The following is a 21,356-nucleotide window of genomic DNA, read 5'->3' as shown; positions in this document are numbered from 1 at the left end:
TGCAACATGTAAGCATGCAAACCAAAATATTCTCAGGCAAACTCAAGCACAACATGAAAGTAACACCTAAGCATGACACTTCAAGTTAAAAAAAAACATTTGGTGCTGTGTAGTGTACTACCACAGGGATGAGAAAGAACATACTGGGATCACATCTAAATTTGCAGGCTTCAAGTCACCTGATATAAGCAGGAGGTAGTTTTAAACACCACCCTCCCCCCCCAGTTTGGGAACACTTGATTCAGTAAGCAGTGTTAAATACAATTGCATGCTGCATAAGACTCCAAAAGAATATCAACCCTTAAATCAAATATATACATTTTTAATATCTGAAATATTTACATGGTGGAACCTATACACGATCCCAATTGTTAAGAACAGTGTTTTCAAGTGTCCTCTCCAGATACAAACAACTAGTAACTCAAGGTCACAGTTATGTTTTCTGAACAGGTCAACCTGTATCCTTCAGTTAAATACAATACAGAGATACTGGAACACCTTTACTTAATTTGTTTCATATTAAGAATTTTGTTTCAAAAATTAAAAATAACTTTGAGACCGTTTGCTCCCTGGAACACAGTCCTCCTGCAATCAAAACAGCTCACAGCACATTATAGATTTGACTTCTTACCCAGGTATGAGATAAAAAAAATGCAGTTTACAGTACATGTCATCATTTATACCATATCAGTCTATTTATAAAAAAAAAACATACAAACAAGGCAGGAAAATATTACCCTCTTTTTGTGGACAACAGATTGCATATAGTAGAAAACAAAAGCCAGGGCTAGTTCAACAGTATGGATAAAAACAAGATTTCAGCTTTGTCTGACAACTTAATGTTTTAGTTTACATGGTTGGTGGTTTTTTTGTTTTTTTTTTTTTTAACAGGGCTTTTAGTTTTGTTTCTAAATACTAAAAAAAAAAGTTTTAAAAAATAGTTTCTTCTTAAAAAAGCCATCTGATTATTTTGGAGACAGAAGGGATAGTAGGTAGGGCTAGAATGAAATTGAGCAGAAGAAAAAACCAAAAAACATTAGATAGCACTTAATGAATTTAGGTCCTGCTCTTGTTTTAACTGAGCAAATAAAAAGCTTCCTGTGATTTGCACTTTCTGGGAAAGAAGCAGAACATCTGTAAGAGATTAGGTTCCCAGCTTCATTAGTAACTCTTAATGGGCAACAAAGTACCAAGATTACTACTGGTTCACATTAGAAAGAGAAGTCTGAAGGAACTCCTTTTCCAGTCAGATGAAGAGATCAAATGAATACACAAAGCTGTTCTGTGAAAACAGCTCAAGACACTTATTTTTAAATAGTATTTTGATCATTTCTTAAACAAAAAAGGGAAGTATGCTCCCAAAAAAAGACTGATAAACTTGCAGTAAAATCCTTAGTCTTCATCTGTAACTGATATAGTTCCACATTAAGTGCAAATGTTTTGCAAAACAGGGGATTTTTTTTTCCTTAATATTTACAAGAATCAGAGTAACATAACAAAATTACCAAAGAGCATGTACAGTAGCTGCAGCTTATAAAACATACCGGTAATTGTACCTCATGTATTATAAAGAGAACCAATGCAGGATTTGATAACTAATTGAGAAGGGTAAAAGGGGCCTCAGAGCAGAGGACAAAAAAAATTCACATTTTCTACATAAAAAAATACAGGTCTCAAGTCTCTGAGAACAGAGAGAATTCGAAGTCTCTGAACAATGGGGGGAAAAAAAAGCCCAAAATTGCAATGGAACCCTAGAAGCAAGGAGAGTGCTTTATTTCACTAGGCCAATCTTCTTTGCTTCTGTCTCGTATATCAACAACCTCCACATTTTGACTATGAAAACTTCAGCTTCTTCATCTAGTACCTGTAGGAAATACACATTTTACAGATTATTTTTTAGGTTATGCATTCCAGTTATAAAGACTAATTGTAGATACATCAGAAAAAAATGGATATAGTGTAATACAAGTCCTTGAGAGAGGGACCGAATAAAACTCTGGTGAGTTTGTCTGTCCAGCACCAGGCTCTAACTACACCCTTGTATAGTGCAGGTGTTGAGCACTCAGAGGTAGAAGCATCTGTAAGCTAGTATCCAAAAGTGGTTTGGGAAGAGGCAGAGAAATGGCACGATTGGAAATAATGTAAGAACAGGACATTCCCATGTGGTATCTTCCCTTAAATTAACTCCCAATCTCTATTCATTTTCATTTGGAACTTCCTTGGATATTTGTTAAATAAACCCTCAAAGGATTTCTCTTCCCTGAACTTATTATATAGGCTTTTCTTGAATCTGTACAAACTTTAAGAGTGCACAGCATCTCTCTGAAGTTCCCCAAATCACCTACTAGTCACACCAAAACCAATCTACTATCTTGCACTATGCATGTGGCTCCTATCAACTTTGCCTCCAAGCTTCCTTACAGGAAGAGAATGGATTAGTTTTTATTCACCTTTGAGTGTGTGAAAACATGGTGGAAAGGTAGCATTATATCATACTGTTTCTCTCCTCCAACACCAGGCAAAAAAGAGCTTTTACTTTTCTACAGAAAATCACCTTTTGCTCATTAATTAAGAAAAGGCCCACTAAACCATAAATAAAAATCTATTCATAAGAACAAGAAGGAATAAATATTTTTTTCTGATACAGTTCTGTTATTTTAGATTTTGATATCTACTATTAGGGACAAAAATTTTTGTTCTACATTTCTGAGTACTGAGAAGTCCTGAAGAGGGGTCAGTAATTTGTACCTAGGTGCTGTAATGGCAAAATAATGCCTGTGCTAGCATGATGTGCTTCATCATTTCTAACACATGTTTTCTGATATGGACTCTTGCTATTTTGCATAATTGACTTTTAGCTTCAGTAAAATGTAGAAGATGTATCAGTTACAGAATTTCTGCTTACCATGGCAACATCATCCAGTATGCTCTGAGGTGAGCTGTGAGCCATAACCTGAAAGAAACAAATGTTTTTAGACTGAAAACTTAGAATAAACCCTATACACATTTTTGGACAAAATCCAGCTATGTCCAAGGAATTCTGAAACCTTTGCACATGCAAGAAGTATTTGCAGTTCAACAGGTTCCAGTAATAGTCATGGCAAAAATTAGTATTAAACTGCATCAGAATCCATCATAGTGAGTCCTAGTTTACGGCCAACTACTGAGGAACAAGTTCGAGGAAGCTCCAGAGATTCACATGTCCTGCATTTACTGGATATTTTTATATCTCAAACTATGTTTTCTTAATTTAAAGAAAAAACTTGCCTTCCTTCAACAATAAGCTGCTAATGGAAGACAAAGGCAAAATTCTCCCTTTATCACTCCTCCTAACTGGATTTCTCATCTACCTGTTGTTTTTTTTTTCCCAGAACCAAATAAACTGTCTTTCAATACCATAGGGTTTCATTTATTCACATATATTCACACACCCATATATAATGTAAGCATGGAAAATATTCAACTTCTGCTTTTGACCTTCTGCTAATCAACTGTGTCACAAGACTCTCAGGACTTGCTTTGCCTCTCATATGGTAGCCCCAAGATGAACCAAGACAAGTTATTATAAATACGACTACAGGAGTCACTGTTGCATTTTAAATAGGGAGCAAAGCCCTAATTTCAGAGAATGCATAAGATACAAACCTTAGAGCAAACAAAGTCAACTAGCGTGGCTTCTTCTTCACCAATATATTCTATTATTTTCTTATTAATCCATGGTCTAATTCGACGTTCCATTAGTGTCTGGAAAAAAACCACAAAACCAATATCAATAATTACCTTAAGCTTCACTCTGTTGTAAGAACTGCCCGATAGGTATCCAGAAGACTCAAACGGCTATTTAGCAGACAATACATTTTGCTATCAATGATACAACCCTTAGAGATTTGGCATCTGCAAGTATTTCTGAGAGCCACTCAAACATTTTACAGTCTTTTTTCCTCCTTCCATAAAACTGCTTGATAATTTGTAGTGGCAGTTTGAGGGAAACCAAACAAAAATAAACAGCCATACTTCAGAATAAGGATTATGTATGAACAATAAATAGAGGACTCAAGTTTGACTCCACTTGATGATGATACTCCAATCCACTGGGGTCCCAGCAACCTTGCTTTTCTATTCAATTATCATGTTTACTTGGAAAAATTAAGCCTTTTTTGAAATGGTTAAATGAATCAACTTACTGAATCCACAATTGACCAGTCAAGAGGATAAGCAAAGAGCTCTGGTTTTGCTGTGGGTATCTTCTCAATGAGACTCTTAATGTGCTTGCGCTTTTCTTCTGTATTGACACTGCCTTTGATATTGCTTTTATCTTCTTCTCCATAATCCAGGGGAACAAGTTTCCTTTTCCGGGGCACATCGTCACTGTCTTCATCATCAAATTTATTGAAAACACTATCCACAGCAAGTTTCTTCCTTTTTACAGCATTGGGCTGATTAGGACTGTTGCAGGCACCTACAACCCAAAAGGCAGAGTAACATATTCATCAACTGCAACTAGTTTGCTCTTCCCCCATCACTGAGGAATATTGCTTTGTATGCTACATAAACGTCTATGAATGCCTGGCATTGGCTTTTCATCTCTCAAACTCTGTTACAAAAGCGGCAAAAGATGAAAAGATCTTTAATGAAGTGTGTTCATGACTGACCCATCTGAAAAACAGGGTCTTCTTTCTCTGCCCTGAAACCAGTTAGCACACTCTCTGAGGGAAGACTACAGTCAAGCCCCAACCTTAGCAAAGGCAGAGCACAGAGTGAAAGGTTGCAACGCGTAAGAAAAGCGTTCATCAGCCTAATACCATACAGTCTCTCATCGTTCAAGATATAACACAACGTGAGCTCAAAGTGCAGCCCAGCATAACTTAAAATAATAAACACACAAACCTTCTGGAATACAAATGTTCTTAGTTCTGCTGCTCAGAAATAATTTTTTTTAAACAGCAGGAAATTGCTACTATACTAAGGAATTCTAGGCTCAAACTTCACTCACAACTGTCATCAGTTTATTGTTATAGTCTAACAGGAAGAAAAAAAATCTAATTTTCTTTTTCTTTAAAAGGGTCTTAAGTAAACATAAGAAATATCTAGGTCTTAAATTTAACATTTACTTACACCAATGAAAAGCAGCAATGAGTTTCAAAGAGATATTTACAAATATATTAAGGTGAAAAAGCATGTGAAAATAACCAATCCCAGATCAGAACATTCCTACAAAAATTAGCCCTTGAACATGCCTAAACTTTCCTCCTTTTTTGGCCTCAAGGTTTTAGAAGAAGAGAGCTCTATAAAATGTATCTTCTGGATAGGTCAGCTCAAGCACAGCATCTGGATAACAACTACTTGATATAAATACATCAAACCATCTGACATATTTGGAAAACCATGTGGCTACTCAGCTTGACAATTTTTATTTTGATCCCATAAGGAAGACTGAAATAAAACTTAAACTTGCCCAATTTGAGGCTGAGTCCAATTTTGGGCCGATGCTCCTCCAGTTGCTGTTGTTCAGGTGAATTTTCATGAGGGATAATGATGCCACAGGGAGATTCATCACCAGGTGTGTTAGGAGTTGCATTTCCACTAGCTGAAGAGACAGATGGAGCAGAACTGATGGGTCGTAAAGTTGGTTTAAGGCAGGGCTTTTGTTCAGGCTCCTCCTCCTCTTCCTCTGGCTCTTCTCTTTTTTCCTCTTTCTCTGCCTTGTCTTCCTCTTCCTCCTCAGATTCTGGCTCTTGTTTTATTTGTGGCTGCCTACGCCGCTCAGCCTCCTGCTCCATCTACAATGAAACAGACAATTAGCAAAAATAGAAGCTCTCTGAAAACCAGTAGTGTTTGAAACGAATCCAAAGATCCTCCTCTTTTAGAAGGCTGTTAGTCAAGAAAAAGACCCATAACTACTGGCATTCTTGTAAGGAATCCTGATTAATTCAAATTTGTTTTCAACTCCATCAAATCTGGATGTTGATCTGAAAGGTTTTTTGGTTTCCATTGCTCCTACTGCCTATCTGGACTTCTTTATAAGAAAAAGCATATAGAGATAATAGTAAATATCAGGTGTCTTACACAATTTTGTTCAATACAACCAGAATATAAAGGACTTGTTTTCCTGTCAGACCAACAGCAACTCACCCTCTGAAGTTCTGCATCTGGATCTGGATGTCCTTCAGCCAGAAGACGCTGCCTAATTTCTTCCAATTCTTCCTTTTCCCTTTTCCTATCTCGTTCATCTGCTTCCATCTCTTTCTCCCTGTCTCTTAGCCTCTTCTGAAGAGCACTACCCCTATAAAAGATACATATTTTTTACTGAGACAACATTTCAACGAGGGGCTTGTACCACAATACAAGAAAAACTTCATGCATACATATCCCCCACTAAATGAAAATAAGATTCGTAAGAGCACCTGGCATCCTCGTTTTTGTAACATAAGAATCTTAAGATACCAGTTCTCTACCTTACTGTACAGAATCTACCCCACCAAATTAAACAGAAGTAGAGAATGTGGCTGCTGATCTCCTTAGAAAAAGAATTAAGTTTTATAGGTTTTTGGCCAGAACCACTTCTGCTAAATTAGTTTTATGCAAAGGTTAGTTATTCCCATGCTGAAGGATGTTCCCAATCATTTCCATTAACAAGCTTGTTCTTCATATTATTTACAGCTTCTTTGCTGTGAATTAATTACAGGCATGCTTGCTCCCTTATCCCTGCTCCCAGCACCTTATTTTGACATTACATTGACCTCTGCCCTGTCTCACAAAAGTCATGGGAATGAGCAACTACTCCCAAGCATTAACCAGCAGAAGTAAGGAGCTTCCCTTTTCACTCTGTCACTTATGAAGTGACACAAAAAAAATCAGGTCATTATTGCCACATTAACCTTACCGTGCCAGGCATTAACCTTACATTACCAGACAAACATAAACTCCATAAGCCCCTGCCAACAAACCCCACAATGGCGTTTTAAATTAACAATGGACATTTTTTGGTTAGGAATACAAGGACATACCTGTAGTATTTTGGATCGTCTCTGTCATCATCATAATCTTCTAAGAATTCTTTCAACCGTTTGGCTTCTTTTGCCTGCAAGGAATTGAAACATAAATAATTTCTGGAGTTTAACATTTATTCATGTTATTAGCAAGTTAACTGTAGATCTACTCTGCTTTAAACTAAAAATACGGAGTTTTCCAAATAGAAAATGGAAAAGTTTTGGTATTGCATCCAGGTTATTGTGTGTGTGTGTGTATATATATATATACACATACACACACCCCCACCCACATATATATATTTAATTGGTTTATTTTGTTTTACATTACAGATGAAGTGGATCAAAAGTTCCTTTTCTCCAAATCCTTTAACTCTGCTACTGAGTACTTTAAATAGCAGCCTAACTGTATTTTATCAGTACTGCTTTGTTTCAAGCGCTTTTTTAAGACAGTCATGCACAGAAATAAATCTGATAGCTACTCCTAGGATAAGCACCCTCCTGTTGTGGTACTGAAGCAAATCATGTGGCACTAATGTACAGGCTAATGTGGTATTAATGTGCAGGCCTAACACTGTAGGGGGCGAGGGAGAAAGAGAGGAAACACTTCCTTCCCCTCTGATAAAAGAGGCAAAATCCCCAATTTGTCAAGGAAAATTAAATTAGAACACTCTAACCTGTATTTAAGCAATATCCTTACACCAACAGCAATATATCTCTGCTAATGACTTTGAGAAACAAATTATGATTATGGTTGTAATTTCAGCACAAAATGAAACACTGTTTTTTACAACTGCAATCCACAGCCAGCATGCAAGAGGATTTGGAAGGGAAAATATCATTGAGTCAATTTCAAACATTCCCCCCCCCCCCCCCCCCATTCATTTAGACGGAAAACATTGATTTCACCTGAAACAATGTATTTTATAATCCTCTTTCCCCGTGTGTTTCTTTGCATATATGGCTTTGAAGCAATTTCTAACCCATTCTCTACTCTCAACATCTTCTCCCCTTCTCTGGGAATCCATAAAGTGAAATAACACTCCTAAAACTTAAAATAACTTCTACATGATTTAGGACAAAACAAAGAGATTACAGAATTATCTATCTTCCAAAGATGTCTTTTCCAACAAAGCTTTCAAGTGTTACATTGGTAACTGATAACTTCATAACTAATGAACTAAGGACAGGTGTTTATTAAGTGCATAGATACATTAAAGAATATTGTATCATATCCCATAAAAGGTTTGTGCACCAGAGCGGGTTGGAAGATAAAAAAACAGGTCTAGTTCTACCTAAATGACATGGAACACACAGTAGGTTATGTCACAAATCTGACAGAAGTTACAGGCGTAATAGTACGTGATAATCAGACCACAGTATTTTGCAGCTGCCTACTTCTCAATCTTCTGCTTTCATAAGACCAAACCACTAGGCTTTGTTTTTCAGACTTTAAATAGTACTCCCACTTACCAGACATCTTCTGTTTCAAGTCTATTAACTGGGGTTTTTTTATACAAAATGAGAGCTCTATTACTATCCATAAATGTAACAGTAGAATATTCCATTCTAAATGGGACCAAGAGAACAAGGCAGGGAAAATTACAAGTCAAACTATAAGCTTCCTTACCATTTCTCGTCTTCTTTCTTCTTCCCTCTCAGCCTCTTTTTCATATTCTCGACTTTTTTTTCGTTCTCTGATTTCCCAGTTTTTAAGACGCTGCAACAGAAGAAAATACACCTCAATCCTCAAGAACATTACGAACAGCAGTACTACTTCAAAGTTAGTTTGAATCATTGTTTAATATAACTGCACTATAAATAATTTGCATAATCTTAACTCAAAACACCTGAATAAAAAGTCTGTTTTGACAGTGACAATCATATTCTATCCCAGCTCATGTACTCAAAAGATAAAAAACATATTTAGGAAAAGAAGAATGATGTATGTTATACTAGAGAACTTGTTATCAACTCTCAGAGACATTTTTTGAATATAAAGAATCTTAAAAATTCCAACCTACCTCTTGATATGCAGCTTCCTTTTCACGCAGTTTCCTCTCCAGTTTTCGTCGTTCGTAGGCATCTTCTTCATCTTCTTCTCGGTCTCTCTTCTTATCCTTTTCCCGCTCTCTTTCTCGTTCTCTTTCCCGCTCCCGTTCTCTTTCCCGTTCCCTCTCGCGTTCTCGTTCTCTTTCCCTCTCACGCTCTCGTTCTCTTTCCCTGTCTCTGCTTTTTTCTCTGAAAGAAGAAAAAACCCCAAAGTTCAGTAGAGAGTCTTCCTCTCCATTTAGTCAAATGATTAACAGAGGTTATTTTCCTTCTGCAGTTGTAAAAAATGATTAGCTGGTACAGAAATGGGCATAAAATGAATTCTTACTGAGGGGTATTCAAAAACCCACGAAAAGTAATTGCTTGAACACCAGCCATTAAATAGCAATATTTACAAAAACTAAGCATGAGCATATGGCAATTTCTTATGAGACTGAGTTAGCAGCTCTGCACAGCCAAAATCACCAGAAATAAAGGGTATCCTTAACAAATCTTTTGTGTTCATGTGGCTTACAGACAATTTTAATGTTTCTGACAAGATCATTTAGTGTGAAAGCAGCACTTGGAATATGATATGATTAATTAAAGCTTGAAAGAGTAATCCCCTTGCTTCTACTAAAAAAACCCCACAATCCAAACAAAAACCCCAAACCAAACCAACTGAAACAAAACCCCCCGATATCCAACCAAGAAGCCCACCATGTAACAAAGGAAATGATAAAACCTGCTTAAGAAATACCACAAACATAGGATAACTTTAAGCAGGAATAAAGCTAATAATGAAAAATAGGAGACATTTGAGATAAAACCAGTATGCTTATATCATATTTGGAGAGCTGCTTACTGCGTATTGCAGTTTTTATATTCTTGTGCTGTGGGGGTAATCAAGTATTCTCCCAGTCTGGATTTCCTGCTGTTACTCTGATTTTCCACAATGATCATTCTCTTTTGAATGGCAGCTGATCTACTGAATTATATTAATTCAGTAAACAGCACTAAGAAAAAGTGAAATAAATAGCAGCTGAAGTACATTTACCTTGATCTGCTCCGATCCTTGCGATCTGAACTCCTTTCACGATCTCTGTCCCGGTCTCTGTCTCGTTCGCGGTCTCTGTCTCGGTCCTTAGTGCGGTCACGGTCCCTATCTCGCTCCCGTTCACGCTCCCGTTCCTTCTCCTTCTCTCGTTCACGTTCCCTCTCTCTTTCACGCTCCCTCCTTTCTCGTTCACGCTCCCGTTCCCTTTCTCTTTCTCTGCGTTCTTTTTCAATTTCCTGTCTTTCTTTCTCCTTTTTGCCTTTTTCCTCCTCCAGTTTCTAAAAACCAACAAGAGAACTTTCATAGTTAATTTTGCAGTTACACAAACTGGATATTCCCGACGCAACACACAAGGCTGGTAATGGAAATACCAAAACCGCCACTAATTTTAAAATATTAAATAGGGTTTGGTGGGTATTTTTTGGAACTTTTAAGTATGAAATCAAAATGCAGCAATCACAAGACTAAGTTTTGTGCAAAAGCACAGATCTGCACAGACCAGCAATCTCCAACCTTAGCAGAGTAGGGCTGGCCTTGTATTATGAGCTGACTAAACTGCACATTCAGTGTGCACTACCAGTCATGACTCAGGTGGGACTCAAATTCCACTGGCCCTATAAGCCAGTTGGGTACAAGTAAAGTGAACTTCCAGCTGATAAAATTACCTCCGTTCAATTAGGAAAATATATTTCAGTGGAATGCTTACTGGGACAGTGAGTTGTTTCCCAAAAAGTCTTGGCACACCAAAACCATCCTAGATGAAAACTTGGGTAAAGAAATATATCCACTTACACACGGTGCATGTGGTTAAACAGTGAAGAAAACTGTCACTTTTCCCCTTTTCCCTCCCTAAAAAAGTTCTAAATGTTCATTGGTAAGAACTGGACTCTGCAGAATGGAATCTTAACTTCCACCACTGCAAGATGAAGACAGTTAAAAAAAGGTTGGAAATAGCTCTTTTGAAACACAGAAACTAAAGGTTACCTGCTACAGTTTTACTAAAAATTGTACAAAAATGCCCCTTTTTTCATATAGAAACAGTTCTTATGACCAGAATTCCTACAAGACAATAGAAAATACATCAACAGAACGATAGATAAATCCATCCTTGGAAGCAATTGTTATGTGTTCACTTACAGATCCTGTGCTAGGACATGGACCGCCAACACTGGATTAACCTTGCCTATTAGCTATGTTTCTGGGAGGAAGAGCAAGTACACGGTTCACAAATATACCAAATAACAACCAAATATACCAAATTTCAACCTGATGGATGCAAGAATACCACTTTTTGAACAAATATTGAGCAGAATAAACAGGTTTATCCCCTTTGGCTCCACGTTTACCATCACTGAAATGAAATTAAAAACTGGAACAATGAAACAGCATTTTCTCTGGTTTGTGTTTTTTTGTTCTTTTCTTTTAAACAAAGCATTTAAGACAACTTTAAAAAGCAATCTTACCTGATTAGTGTTCTTCTGCCATAGGCACAGGGACCAGAGAACCGACAAAGGATTACAGAAATAAAGCTAATTCACTAGTGATTAATGTATCCAGTGAAACTATGCTGCATTGATAACACAATACAGTCAAACCCATGTTGGATACATTGAAATCACAAAGGAAAAAGGGACTAAAAATGGTAGGAATTGGTAGAAAACTGATGTGAAAAAAATAAAACTTAGATCCTGTAATACACACTGGGCTGAAAAACTAATTTCTAAGGACTGTATTATCCAGGAGCTTTACAGTGTTAAACCTCAGTAAGGTCAAATTTTAAACTACATTGTCAACTTTTAAAAACAACTTACCTCAAATTTCATATACTTTTAAAGAAAGTTTACATACTGAAGTGGTTGATACTTACAGGTTATCTTAGATGTTCCAATAGAAATTTCTTTAGTTGAACTCTTGCTTTTTCAGCACTCTCAAAAAATTTGTTTATGGTGAGATTTCTCAAGAGAGTGGGTTTCTTTCTTTTATTAAAAATATATTAACAGAAGTGTAAATACACGTGCACAAGTTTTGGTATATTAAAATCCTTTTCTTAAGTCCACTTCCTTAAAATCCAATTGAAAAAATAAACGGGTGTGTTTTGTAATCAAAATCTGACCTCAGTCAACTTCTGTAAACCTAAATAAAAGGACCTGACAGGGTAATGGGATGGGAACAGTATCAGATAAACTGAAGTAATGAACAGAAATGAACAGGTAGAAGAATTATAAATCTTACCTTGAGCTCTCTTCAGACTCGTCCGTGCTGTAAATGGACGCCCCCTGCAATGCTGATACCCTGACAGTCTGTCGTTATTGTATATAAACTCATACCAAAAACATGCAAAGGTTCACTGTGCTCACTAGCCCGCTGCTAAAGATTCAACAGCCCCTTTTAAACATATCCAATATACACAATGACTACTTCCAGTTGATTTTTGATGTTAAGAAATCCAAAATAGCCCCCCAAAAATACAAATCAAGGGCAGTGAAATGCCCAACAGCTTCTGAAACAGTGAAGCTTGGTTTTTTGTTTGTTTGTTTGCAATTTAAAAAATAGTATTACTCGTTTGCATTTTAGTATCAGTGACAACTTGGGGCTTGGAATTGAACATAATTCTACTGAAGTTTCACCACTAACCAGTTTGACATTCAACTGCTGAGCTTCTTCAGTTGACTTTTTCGATATTTTTTTCCCCCAGGTTTCTATCTTGCAAAACTTTAGTCAAGAGAAAAACTGAAAACCTGTACATATAATAACATGTAGTCACCTGCGTTCATATTGATACAGTTGCATGAAAACATGGTACCATCCCCAGTGACTGCATGTGGTAAACCTGAACAACATGGGTACACTTCACCTTGCTGTATCTTCAACATTTTCTTTAATGTTGATGTGGGGGTATTTTGAATGAAAAGTGTGTGCTCAAAAGAGCAGCTTGTTGATACTTCCCTAGGCCAAAGACCACTCCAATCTTGGGGAAAAATTAATACCAACTTTAAGCTAAACATTATAATAAGAACATCACATGCATAGCTGCGCTCTCCGATCCGCAAGTATCACTTTCCAAAGCAGAAACATTCACATTTGCACTAGCATTAGTGGAAACTTCTGTAAGTGGGGACCCTGGGGTGGGACTTGATGTGCACAAACATTTCCAAGCCAGTTACCCCTTTGCATATTTTTCTGAGGGGGCATCCATAAGTATAATAAAAAACAGAAACTCATACTTACATCCTATTCCATGTTACTTTCCAAGCTGTGAGTTTCATCTTGCATTAGTCACCATATGATCTCTATCATAATGGTGGGGGTCAATGAATAGATTAGCTTTATGGGAATTTACAGTTCTTCCATGCATCTAAAGTTTGGTAAGTCTGGTAACCACTGACCTAGTTTTAATCTTCCCCCACTCTTAACTTAGAACTATTAAAATAAAAGACTTTAATTTAATTCACGTTTCATCTCTTCAAAAATCTTGGATAATGTTACAAATCTACCTAGAGAAACACACTCAAGTGTATGTTTTATACTGCAGCCCCGTTTAGCCTTCATTTATAAATATCTTGACTTAATGTATGTGTAGCAACTTAAGCTGCCTTTATTCATGCTGAAGTGAGAAGACTGAAAAATACTCAGTAGCAATCAAAGTCTTAGCATAAAGATGTCACGGGCCACTTTAACGTGGCAACTGTCTTTTTCTGACTTGTAAAGAACTACATGTATATTAAACCTAATACAAACATAATTTTAAGTGATATTGCAATGTACTGCTAAATTTTATAATAGTGGTTTTTTGGATTTTGAAAAAGCCTAATTTGTATCAAGCGCAAAAACAAGAATACTACCTTGTGTGTGTCTCTGAATTTACTGATCTCTCTTGATATCAGGTCTCTTTTGTCTTCCTCCATTTCTATAGCATTTATATCCTCCTAAAAAACAAGGGGGACAGGAGTAAAAGCATTAACAGCCATCTGTACAGACATAGGACAACAAGAGAAAAGCTGAAGGTTAGAAGTTTTCAACCAGTCTTGCAAGAGAAAAATAAAGTCCTTCTGCAGTACCAAACCTGACAGTCTGATGTTAATGAGTGGAAAAAAAAAAAAATCAGATGGACAAGAGTCACAAATCTGGCAACTAGCAGTAAACATAGTCATTGTCAAAGCCTACAATGTAAACGAACCTTGGTGATGAGTGGATAAGGTATCAGTGGGGCCACTGGAAATCTGCGGAAAATCTGCGGAAAAATCCACGGAGATTTTTTTTTTTAAAAATTGATTGCACACTACTCTGAAAAACAATGTTTTGTATGTTTGTACTACAAAGCAATATTGTATTGCTGTGATCTCATTTCTTTTGATTCATCAAAGTTACAGAAGAACCTCGCTAATTCTCCCTTTGCTGAACTACTTAAAAACACATAGTGATGTCTCATGTTAGTAAGACTTCACTGAATTACAAGTGTACTACAGGATATTAGTACGCTATGGTAGCATCAGAAACAAGGCTAAGCTACACTTGCCAAAATAAATGTGTATATTTGCAGTGGGTATGTCTTGATCTTATTTACTCGCTAATTCGCAGAATTTGGAAGATTGCACCTGCTCTTATACTTAGTGCGAATTAGCGAGGTTCCCCCGTGCTTGAAATTGAAAACCAGATTCCACTCACTCTCAGCTCCCCGCACACATTTTCAACTCCCCCACAGCAGTCAGTCATGCCTTCACCCAGAAGAACTAACAGCCTCTGCTGCTAACCCCAGCGGGAGTCACCTTCACACCAAGCCCTTCAGGGGACAACAGCCCCAAAGCTGGTGAGTTTCCACACCCTCCCCTCACCGCCCCCACAATATATCTGCATCCACCTTCCCTTTCCCCCCCACCCTCAACAGTCTTTCTCTCCTCGTTCCTTTATGGACAAGAGAACAAGAAGCTAGTACCATCTCTTCACTCCCACCTCTATCCAGAGAGGCCAAAGATGGCAACTTCCAAGTTTCTTGTCTTCCTTCCCAGTATGGGAAGGATGATGGGGTGCAATTTCAACCCACAAGTGCTGCATATTTTAAAAGAGCTCATTTGGCTACTTGACTGGCTCAGATTAGTAAAGTTCTACACCACAGAGCTAAGAGAATATTGCTCTGTCACAGGGACATACCCAGCACCCAGCTCTTCATGACTGCAAAGGTCTCTTACAATGTTTAACTACCTGGCATTATTCATGGCCATATATATGTATATTTACCCACAGGACAATACACATTGTAACAGTGCTTGTAACAAAAAAATACAGCTGATAGCATACGACAGTGACTCATTTGCAAATTGTCATCAAAGAAAACATCTTCTCCCAAAGGGAGGGAGAAGAAAGAAAAAGAAATTCTCAGCTCAGCACTTTTATACCTCAGGTTGGCCATGACTAACAACATTGTGGGAAGATAGACTTGCTCCCTGAGGGAGATGTTTCTTGCACCACATTTAAACTCCACAAGCATTTGAAACTGCATCATTGCCTTGGAATAGGTACTTTGCAGAAGACTTAAGTGGATAAAAATCTTGGTCAAACAATTTTTCAATCTCTTTCATCTCTTTCCAATTCTCTTTCATATAAGGTGCAGAATGGTAGGTGGGAAAGCCCATTTTCCCATGGTTAGAAACTTTGCTGGAAAAGCTAAGTCTGAGTTTGCTTATCCTTGTTCCCCCTTCTCCATTTGTTTTAATTCATAAAAAGGTCATTCACAGAAGCAGGTCTAAACCAGAACATTCATTCCTGCTTAACATGGTTTTTATCGCATTGCACAAGATAGGAAAGCTGGCTGACCAAATCCAGCCAAATTGAGACATGTTTAAAAGTGATTTGTAAGGCAGGAAGATTACAATGTGCCTTTCATCCCCGAAGGCTCCCTTCAAGGACATAGACAACTAATGAAGTGCTTCCACATATGGGTAGACAGCTGCAACCAGTTGGATCAAGGCACACTACAAGAATGCATTCTAGAAGCAGAGAGAAGTATTTTGTCAAAAACTACCAAATTCGTGGCATTACAATAGTGCCCTGGCATCTTTCACTGGAAGTGGATGGTAGGCAGGAACTCTTTACAGTTGTTTTTTAAGTTCTTATCTGAAAAACCCTATATGCACATACAGATTAAACTGCACTAAATTCAGTATTTCCACCTTCAGAGGGATGAAAGGTTGGTTCAGTCCTGCCCAGATTCAAACCTGTTGTTCCAAGAAGTTTATGTGCTTAAATCCCTAAACCATCCTGAAGGGATGGTATCTATAACTGACTAGCTTTCAGCTCAAAAAACAAAAAAAAAAAAAAAAAGGAACTGCTGCTGACATCAATGCTTGTTGATTTGTTTTCTCATCAGAAGTTTAGGTTTAAAGTATTTGCACAAGGTTTGGCCATTATATAAAGGTGAGTTGAAGAAAAAAAAATCTGTTTTGTCCAAAATCAAAACACATACGTCCTCCTTCTTTTCCTTTTTCTTCTTCCTGGGGTGAGAGTCAGATTCCTGGGAGGGGGCATTGAGCTCGCTGGAATATTCTCGTATTAAGACTTCAATGGCCCCTTTAATTATCTGATCTCTTCTCTTTGTTTCCTCATCCAGTGCTTCATCATCATCATTTGTTGTCTCTGGTCTGGAGTTCTAAGGAAAAATGGCAAAGTAACAGGACTTAAAAAATTGAGAGTAACAGCTGTTTTAGCAGAAGTTCACCTTTCATCATCATATTCATGCCCGTACAGTATTTACTATAAAAAAGCAAAACCCCAAACAAACAAAAAATAAATAAAAAAAACCAAACCAAAAAAACCAAACAACTCACCACATAAAAACCAAACCACCTACAAATACAAATAATTATCAATTGCATTATCAATACCACAGTTTATTGCACAGTTTTATGGAATGGCTACAGAGAGTAAGTGTAGGATTGTATAATAAAATAACATACGAAAATAGAACAGAAAAATGGTGATTAAGGCAGTAGACAGGAAAAGAGAGAGCACCCACATGCTCCCAGAAAGGCCATCACTATAGTGCTGCTCTTGGTCAAAAGTTTTGCTTTTTATGTTCCAAAACTTCAAGTCACTTCAACAGCAGTTCCTCCAAGCCTTCTACTTAAATGCCATGCAATATGAATGCCTACCTAAAACTTCCAAGCTGCAACTTCAAATTGGAGAACTATATTAAAGAAACATCATTAGGGAAAACATTCCTCGCACAACAAACTATTTTTAAAATTATTGTTGATCAAGTACTTTGCAATTCCTCATCTTTTTGCCCCTTTCAACCTTGTAGAGAGGAAAAGGAACACAATGAAGTGCCTTTCCCTAAATATTACATGAAAGCATAGAAAGATGATGTGCACACCAAGCAAGGTAGCCCACCTCTCGATCCCCTGAGTCTTTTAGAAAAATGGAATCTCACCTGAGAATCCAGCTGGGTATCCCGTCAAACGATAGGTGGTGGGTGGAGTGAGGGGGAGGGAAGGGTCTGATGGAGCAGCAGCTAAGAATGAGGGGGAAGGGAGGATTCAGTTGGAGCTGAAGAAGCTGCCAGGCCAAGGAGGAGCAGGCTGAAAAGAGCTAGAAGGTGGTGACAGGGGTGAAATTGAAGAGATCCAGGGAGAAGTGATCAGGGAGAGCAGCTAATAAGATAAAGATTTCCTTGGTGTGACTCTGCATGAAATCGTGTTGTAGTTTATATGTTTGATTTCTTAGTTCAAAATATTCAAGAAAATTTGAAACTTTTGGATCCAAGTGGCACCAGCACACCAACGATGGTTTGAAAGGAATTGCAAGCAGTTTGATGCACTTAATCAATACTTCACAGCAATTCACAGCCTTTCTTTGCACCACCACAAAAAAAGAGCAAAAAACCAGCCAAATCCAATAAAACCCAACAAAAACCATGGAGTTAATCTCATTCTACCATACAGTTCTCACACAGTTGCCTTCACCAAAGGCACAAACGGTACCAGCTGATGTATTACCATCAATCCCCCCAGACTGACTGTAACTCACAGAAAACAAAATTCGGGAGAGATGTACAAGAACTCCAGAAATACTTTAAGCTTGTTTGCAACATCAGCTGTGAAACACAGTATCACAGGTGATGCTAACATGAAACAAAGAAGTACAGAATGAAAGAGCAGTCCAATCAAGCCCTTACCTAGGCTAAGAGCTCATACAGGACTCCATCCACACCTCACAAAGTTAGCACTCTGCTTTACTAAGCTATTGGATTTCATCCCAAACGCAGGGTATCCAGTCAAAAATATGTCAAGAACTTCAAGTCATCATTATGCCTCTGCTTCTGGTTAAATGAAATAAAAGTATCTGTGTTTCCACTACAGTCTACATACATTTAAGAAAAATTGCAAAATGAAATTTTTAAAATTTACTTGCTACAGCCTGATTAGAATTTTTAGTTTTCTAAACTAGAGCCTCTTCTCACTTTGATTTAACAGAAAAAAAAATGGTTTTAAGTGGTATCTTAAAGTGATACAAAACTTTAGGAGTTAGAGACAAAGCCCAATTTGATTGGGATTGAAATACAGCAAAGGTTTCTTTCAGCAAAGAAACAGACACCATTAACTTCAATGCAAACTTGTCAATTAAGTATCTTTGCATCTCAATAAGAATTCAACATACCAAATATCTGCAATTATTCCAGAGCAGATCCTTAGCTTTAGAAAGGGATAGTAAAAAGCAATTTTCCCCTCTACTGAATGCCTGAAAGCAGCCTACTGCCTGATACCTGTCTCCTACTGAATGATCTATTTCTTTCCTTTTCATTTATTTGTTCTGAAAGATCATCAGTGCAGGGGAAAGAAACCTAAATTCCCCTCAGATTGACAGAGTAACTTCTTCTAGGACAAATTCACAGATTCTCTAGGACTTAAGCACTTTCAAGAATTTTTAAACAAAGCAGAAGCAACAGAATGAAGCAACAGAATCAAAACGTATAGCACCTATTACTACACTTCATAATGAATTACAGAATTGATTTTAGAAATGTAGTTGTAGTTTGCAGGTAAGTTCAAACACTATGGAATTATGAGCTGACACTTCTCTACCTTTCAACATATCTTCAGACTCACTAATGTGATTCTGGGAAAATCCTAAAATGAATAAAAGACAGAAAGAAGCAGAAACTGAGACATGCTCACAATCTGATCTAGAAAGTAACGTTACACTGACATTCTACTAAAAGAATGCAAATCACGCATTATATACATACCCCATTAGATGCCTTTTTCTTTGCTTTCCATTCATCTAGCTGAGCCTTTGTCTTTGCATCAACTTTGACCAGCAGCTTCTTCTCTCCAATCTGGAGGTCATGGAGTAGTCTCAATGCTCGTAGGGTAGAATCTGGCTCTTTGTACTCACAAAATCCAAAGGCTGAAATGGATTATTAAAATGAGAAGTAAACACATTAAAGTTCTTCAATTAATTCACTTTGCTTAAAAATGTGTTTTAAATGAATAGACTTGGAACACAGGCACTTGTTTTTACAAAGCCAGGAGCACACATCATAAAAACTCAAAGTTCACTCACTGAACTCATCTTTGATATAATTAACAGTCCAATAAATAAGATGGAACCAGTACACACATTGTAGATGTCCCATCCCTGGAAACTTCCACGGTCAGGTTTGATGGGGGTCTGAACAACCTGATCTAGTTGAAGATGTTCCTGCCCTTCAAAGAGGGTTGGGCTAGAGGAACTTTGAAAGGTCCCTTCCAACTCAAACTACTCTATGATTGTGTTTGTAAAGCTTTTGACATATCTGTCTTAACTAAGAAATGCAGTCTGTTTGACAACATCTCAGGTGGATTTGCAATTGTCTGATGACCAAGGGCATCAATCAACAGCTCATTGTTAAACTAGAGGGAAGGGTTTCAAACTTGCAAATATTTCAAACTAGGTTCTTCACAACAGTTACATAAAAGTGTTAAATGAGAAAAACATTTTTGACAGCAAAATAAAAAACGTGTGAGATATAAAAAAGCTGAAGGAACTGAACTACATCCTTAAAAAGAAAAAAACCCCACAAACCAAGCAAGATACAAAACCCCGGCAAAAAAAATATCCTGCAGTCACTTTGGAAAGGTCAGAAAAATTAAATCAGTTCAATTTTACAACAGGCAAGGTAAATTTTACATCAGGAAAATCTCCTTCATAGAGAAGAACAATACATACTATTGGAAGTGACTTGAAAGTGTTAGAATACTATCTTCCTTTGGGGGCTAAGTCCAAACTGGCAAAGCTTTCTCAGGAATAGTTTATAAAATCATTCCGTTTCAGTAAAGAAAGGTAAGCAAACTAGGTTCCCAAGACATCTTTCCATTTAACCATGCTCAATGATATTATTTTATTCTCAATTCCAGAAAATACTAGCCCTTTACTAAAAACCATTTCGCAGCTCTCCTATTACAGCATCTTAAAATGTAAAATGATTAAGAATGATTAAGAATGTGCAATATGTCACGATATTAAAATGCTGCCAGCTAATAAAAACAAGAGGATATCTAGAGATTTTGAAAAGCATGAACAGTTACCTTGAAGTTTTCCAGATGCGCCTTGCACTCTCTTCCAACTCAAAACCAAACCACATTTCTGCAATTAAGAGAAGTATCATTAATTATTATATTCAAAACATTAAAAAAACGTGACCACTTTTTGCAAAATATTATAAAATTAAAACAGGGTAAACTCTACTAAAAATAAAATATGTCTATATTCATAGACATCTGTAGTGTAAAAAAGCTGTTCTCTCCATTATTGGATTCAGGCATAGTGGGCCGCTGTTCCAATGAGTGGGAACAGCTCCGCTTTAAGTTTCAATACATTGCTTATTGGTCCTTTATTCATCAGCCAGGGATGAAATTTAACAAGCAGTCTGCTGTACTTACTGCTAGAAGCTGCCGTATGAGCATGTCTGAGGCCTTCTCTGAAATGTTGCCTACAAAAACAGTAGTAGTGGGACCGCAGTTTTCATCATTTTCTTTGTTCTTTAAGCCAGGATGATCTTTTCTGACTCCCAAATGCTTTCCAACCATAGACACTGTGGTAGGAACTAATACCTATAAAGAGGAGAGAAGCAGTAAAATAGAGCATTGGACTGTTTTTTTTTTTTTTTTTAAATTGATAAGACATGAGACTTAGGGATGCACACTTATTTCAAATTTGAATTTTCATACGAACCTCAGTTAGGCTTATGGAGTAAGAAACCAATAAGCAGTTCAGGCTTTAATACCTTCTACAACACAAAAAAA

General features: G+C 37.2%; 1 protein-coding gene across 1 annotated transcript in view; it reads right to left on the bottom strand.

Moving 5' to 3' along the window:
* Positions 1-314: 314 nt before the first annotated feature.
* The window catches only part of RBM25 (RNA binding motif protein 25), a gene marked incomplete at its 5' end in the record, with an annotated part of 36,457 nt that continues 15,415 nt past the window's right edge, over positions 315-21,356 (bottom strand). Inside the window, 16 exons of the mRNA XM_084208702.1 lie at positions 315-1,864; positions 2,906-2,953; positions 3,646-3,744; positions 4,185-4,459; positions 5,456-5,780; positions 6,133-6,283; positions 7,008-7,081; positions 8,620-8,709; positions 9,014-9,230; positions 10,078-10,355; positions 13,920-14,003; positions 14,255-14,308; positions 16,538-16,720; positions 19,319-19,479; positions 20,640-20,697; positions 20,994-21,164. Of these exons, the coding sequence (XP_084064828.1) occupies positions 1,772-1,864; positions 2,906-2,953; positions 3,646-3,744; positions 4,185-4,459; positions 5,456-5,780; positions 6,133-6,283; positions 7,008-7,081; positions 8,620-8,709; positions 9,014-9,230; positions 10,078-10,355; positions 13,920-14,003; positions 14,255-14,308; positions 16,538-16,720; positions 19,319-19,479; positions 20,640-20,697; positions 20,994-21,164 (2,361 nt within the window). The 3' untranslated portion in view covers positions 315-1,771. The remainder of the gene's footprint in view (positions 1,865-2,905; positions 2,954-3,645; positions 3,745-4,184; positions 4,460-5,455; positions 5,781-6,132; positions 6,284-7,007; positions 7,082-8,619; positions 8,710-9,013; positions 9,231-10,077; positions 10,356-13,919; positions 14,004-14,254; positions 14,309-16,537; positions 16,721-19,318; positions 19,480-20,639; positions 20,698-20,993; positions 21,165-21,356) is intronic.

The sequence above is a fragment of the Fringilla coelebs genome (genome assembly GCF_963513975.1).
Source record: "Fringilla coelebs genome assembly, chromosome: 6".
In the NCBI taxonomy this organism is placed as follows: Eukaryota; Metazoa; Chordata; class Aves; order Passeriformes; family Fringillidae; genus Fringilla; species Fringilla coelebs.
Note: the sequence above shows the minus strand (reverse complement) of the source record. Positions and strands in the feature narration are given on the sequence as shown.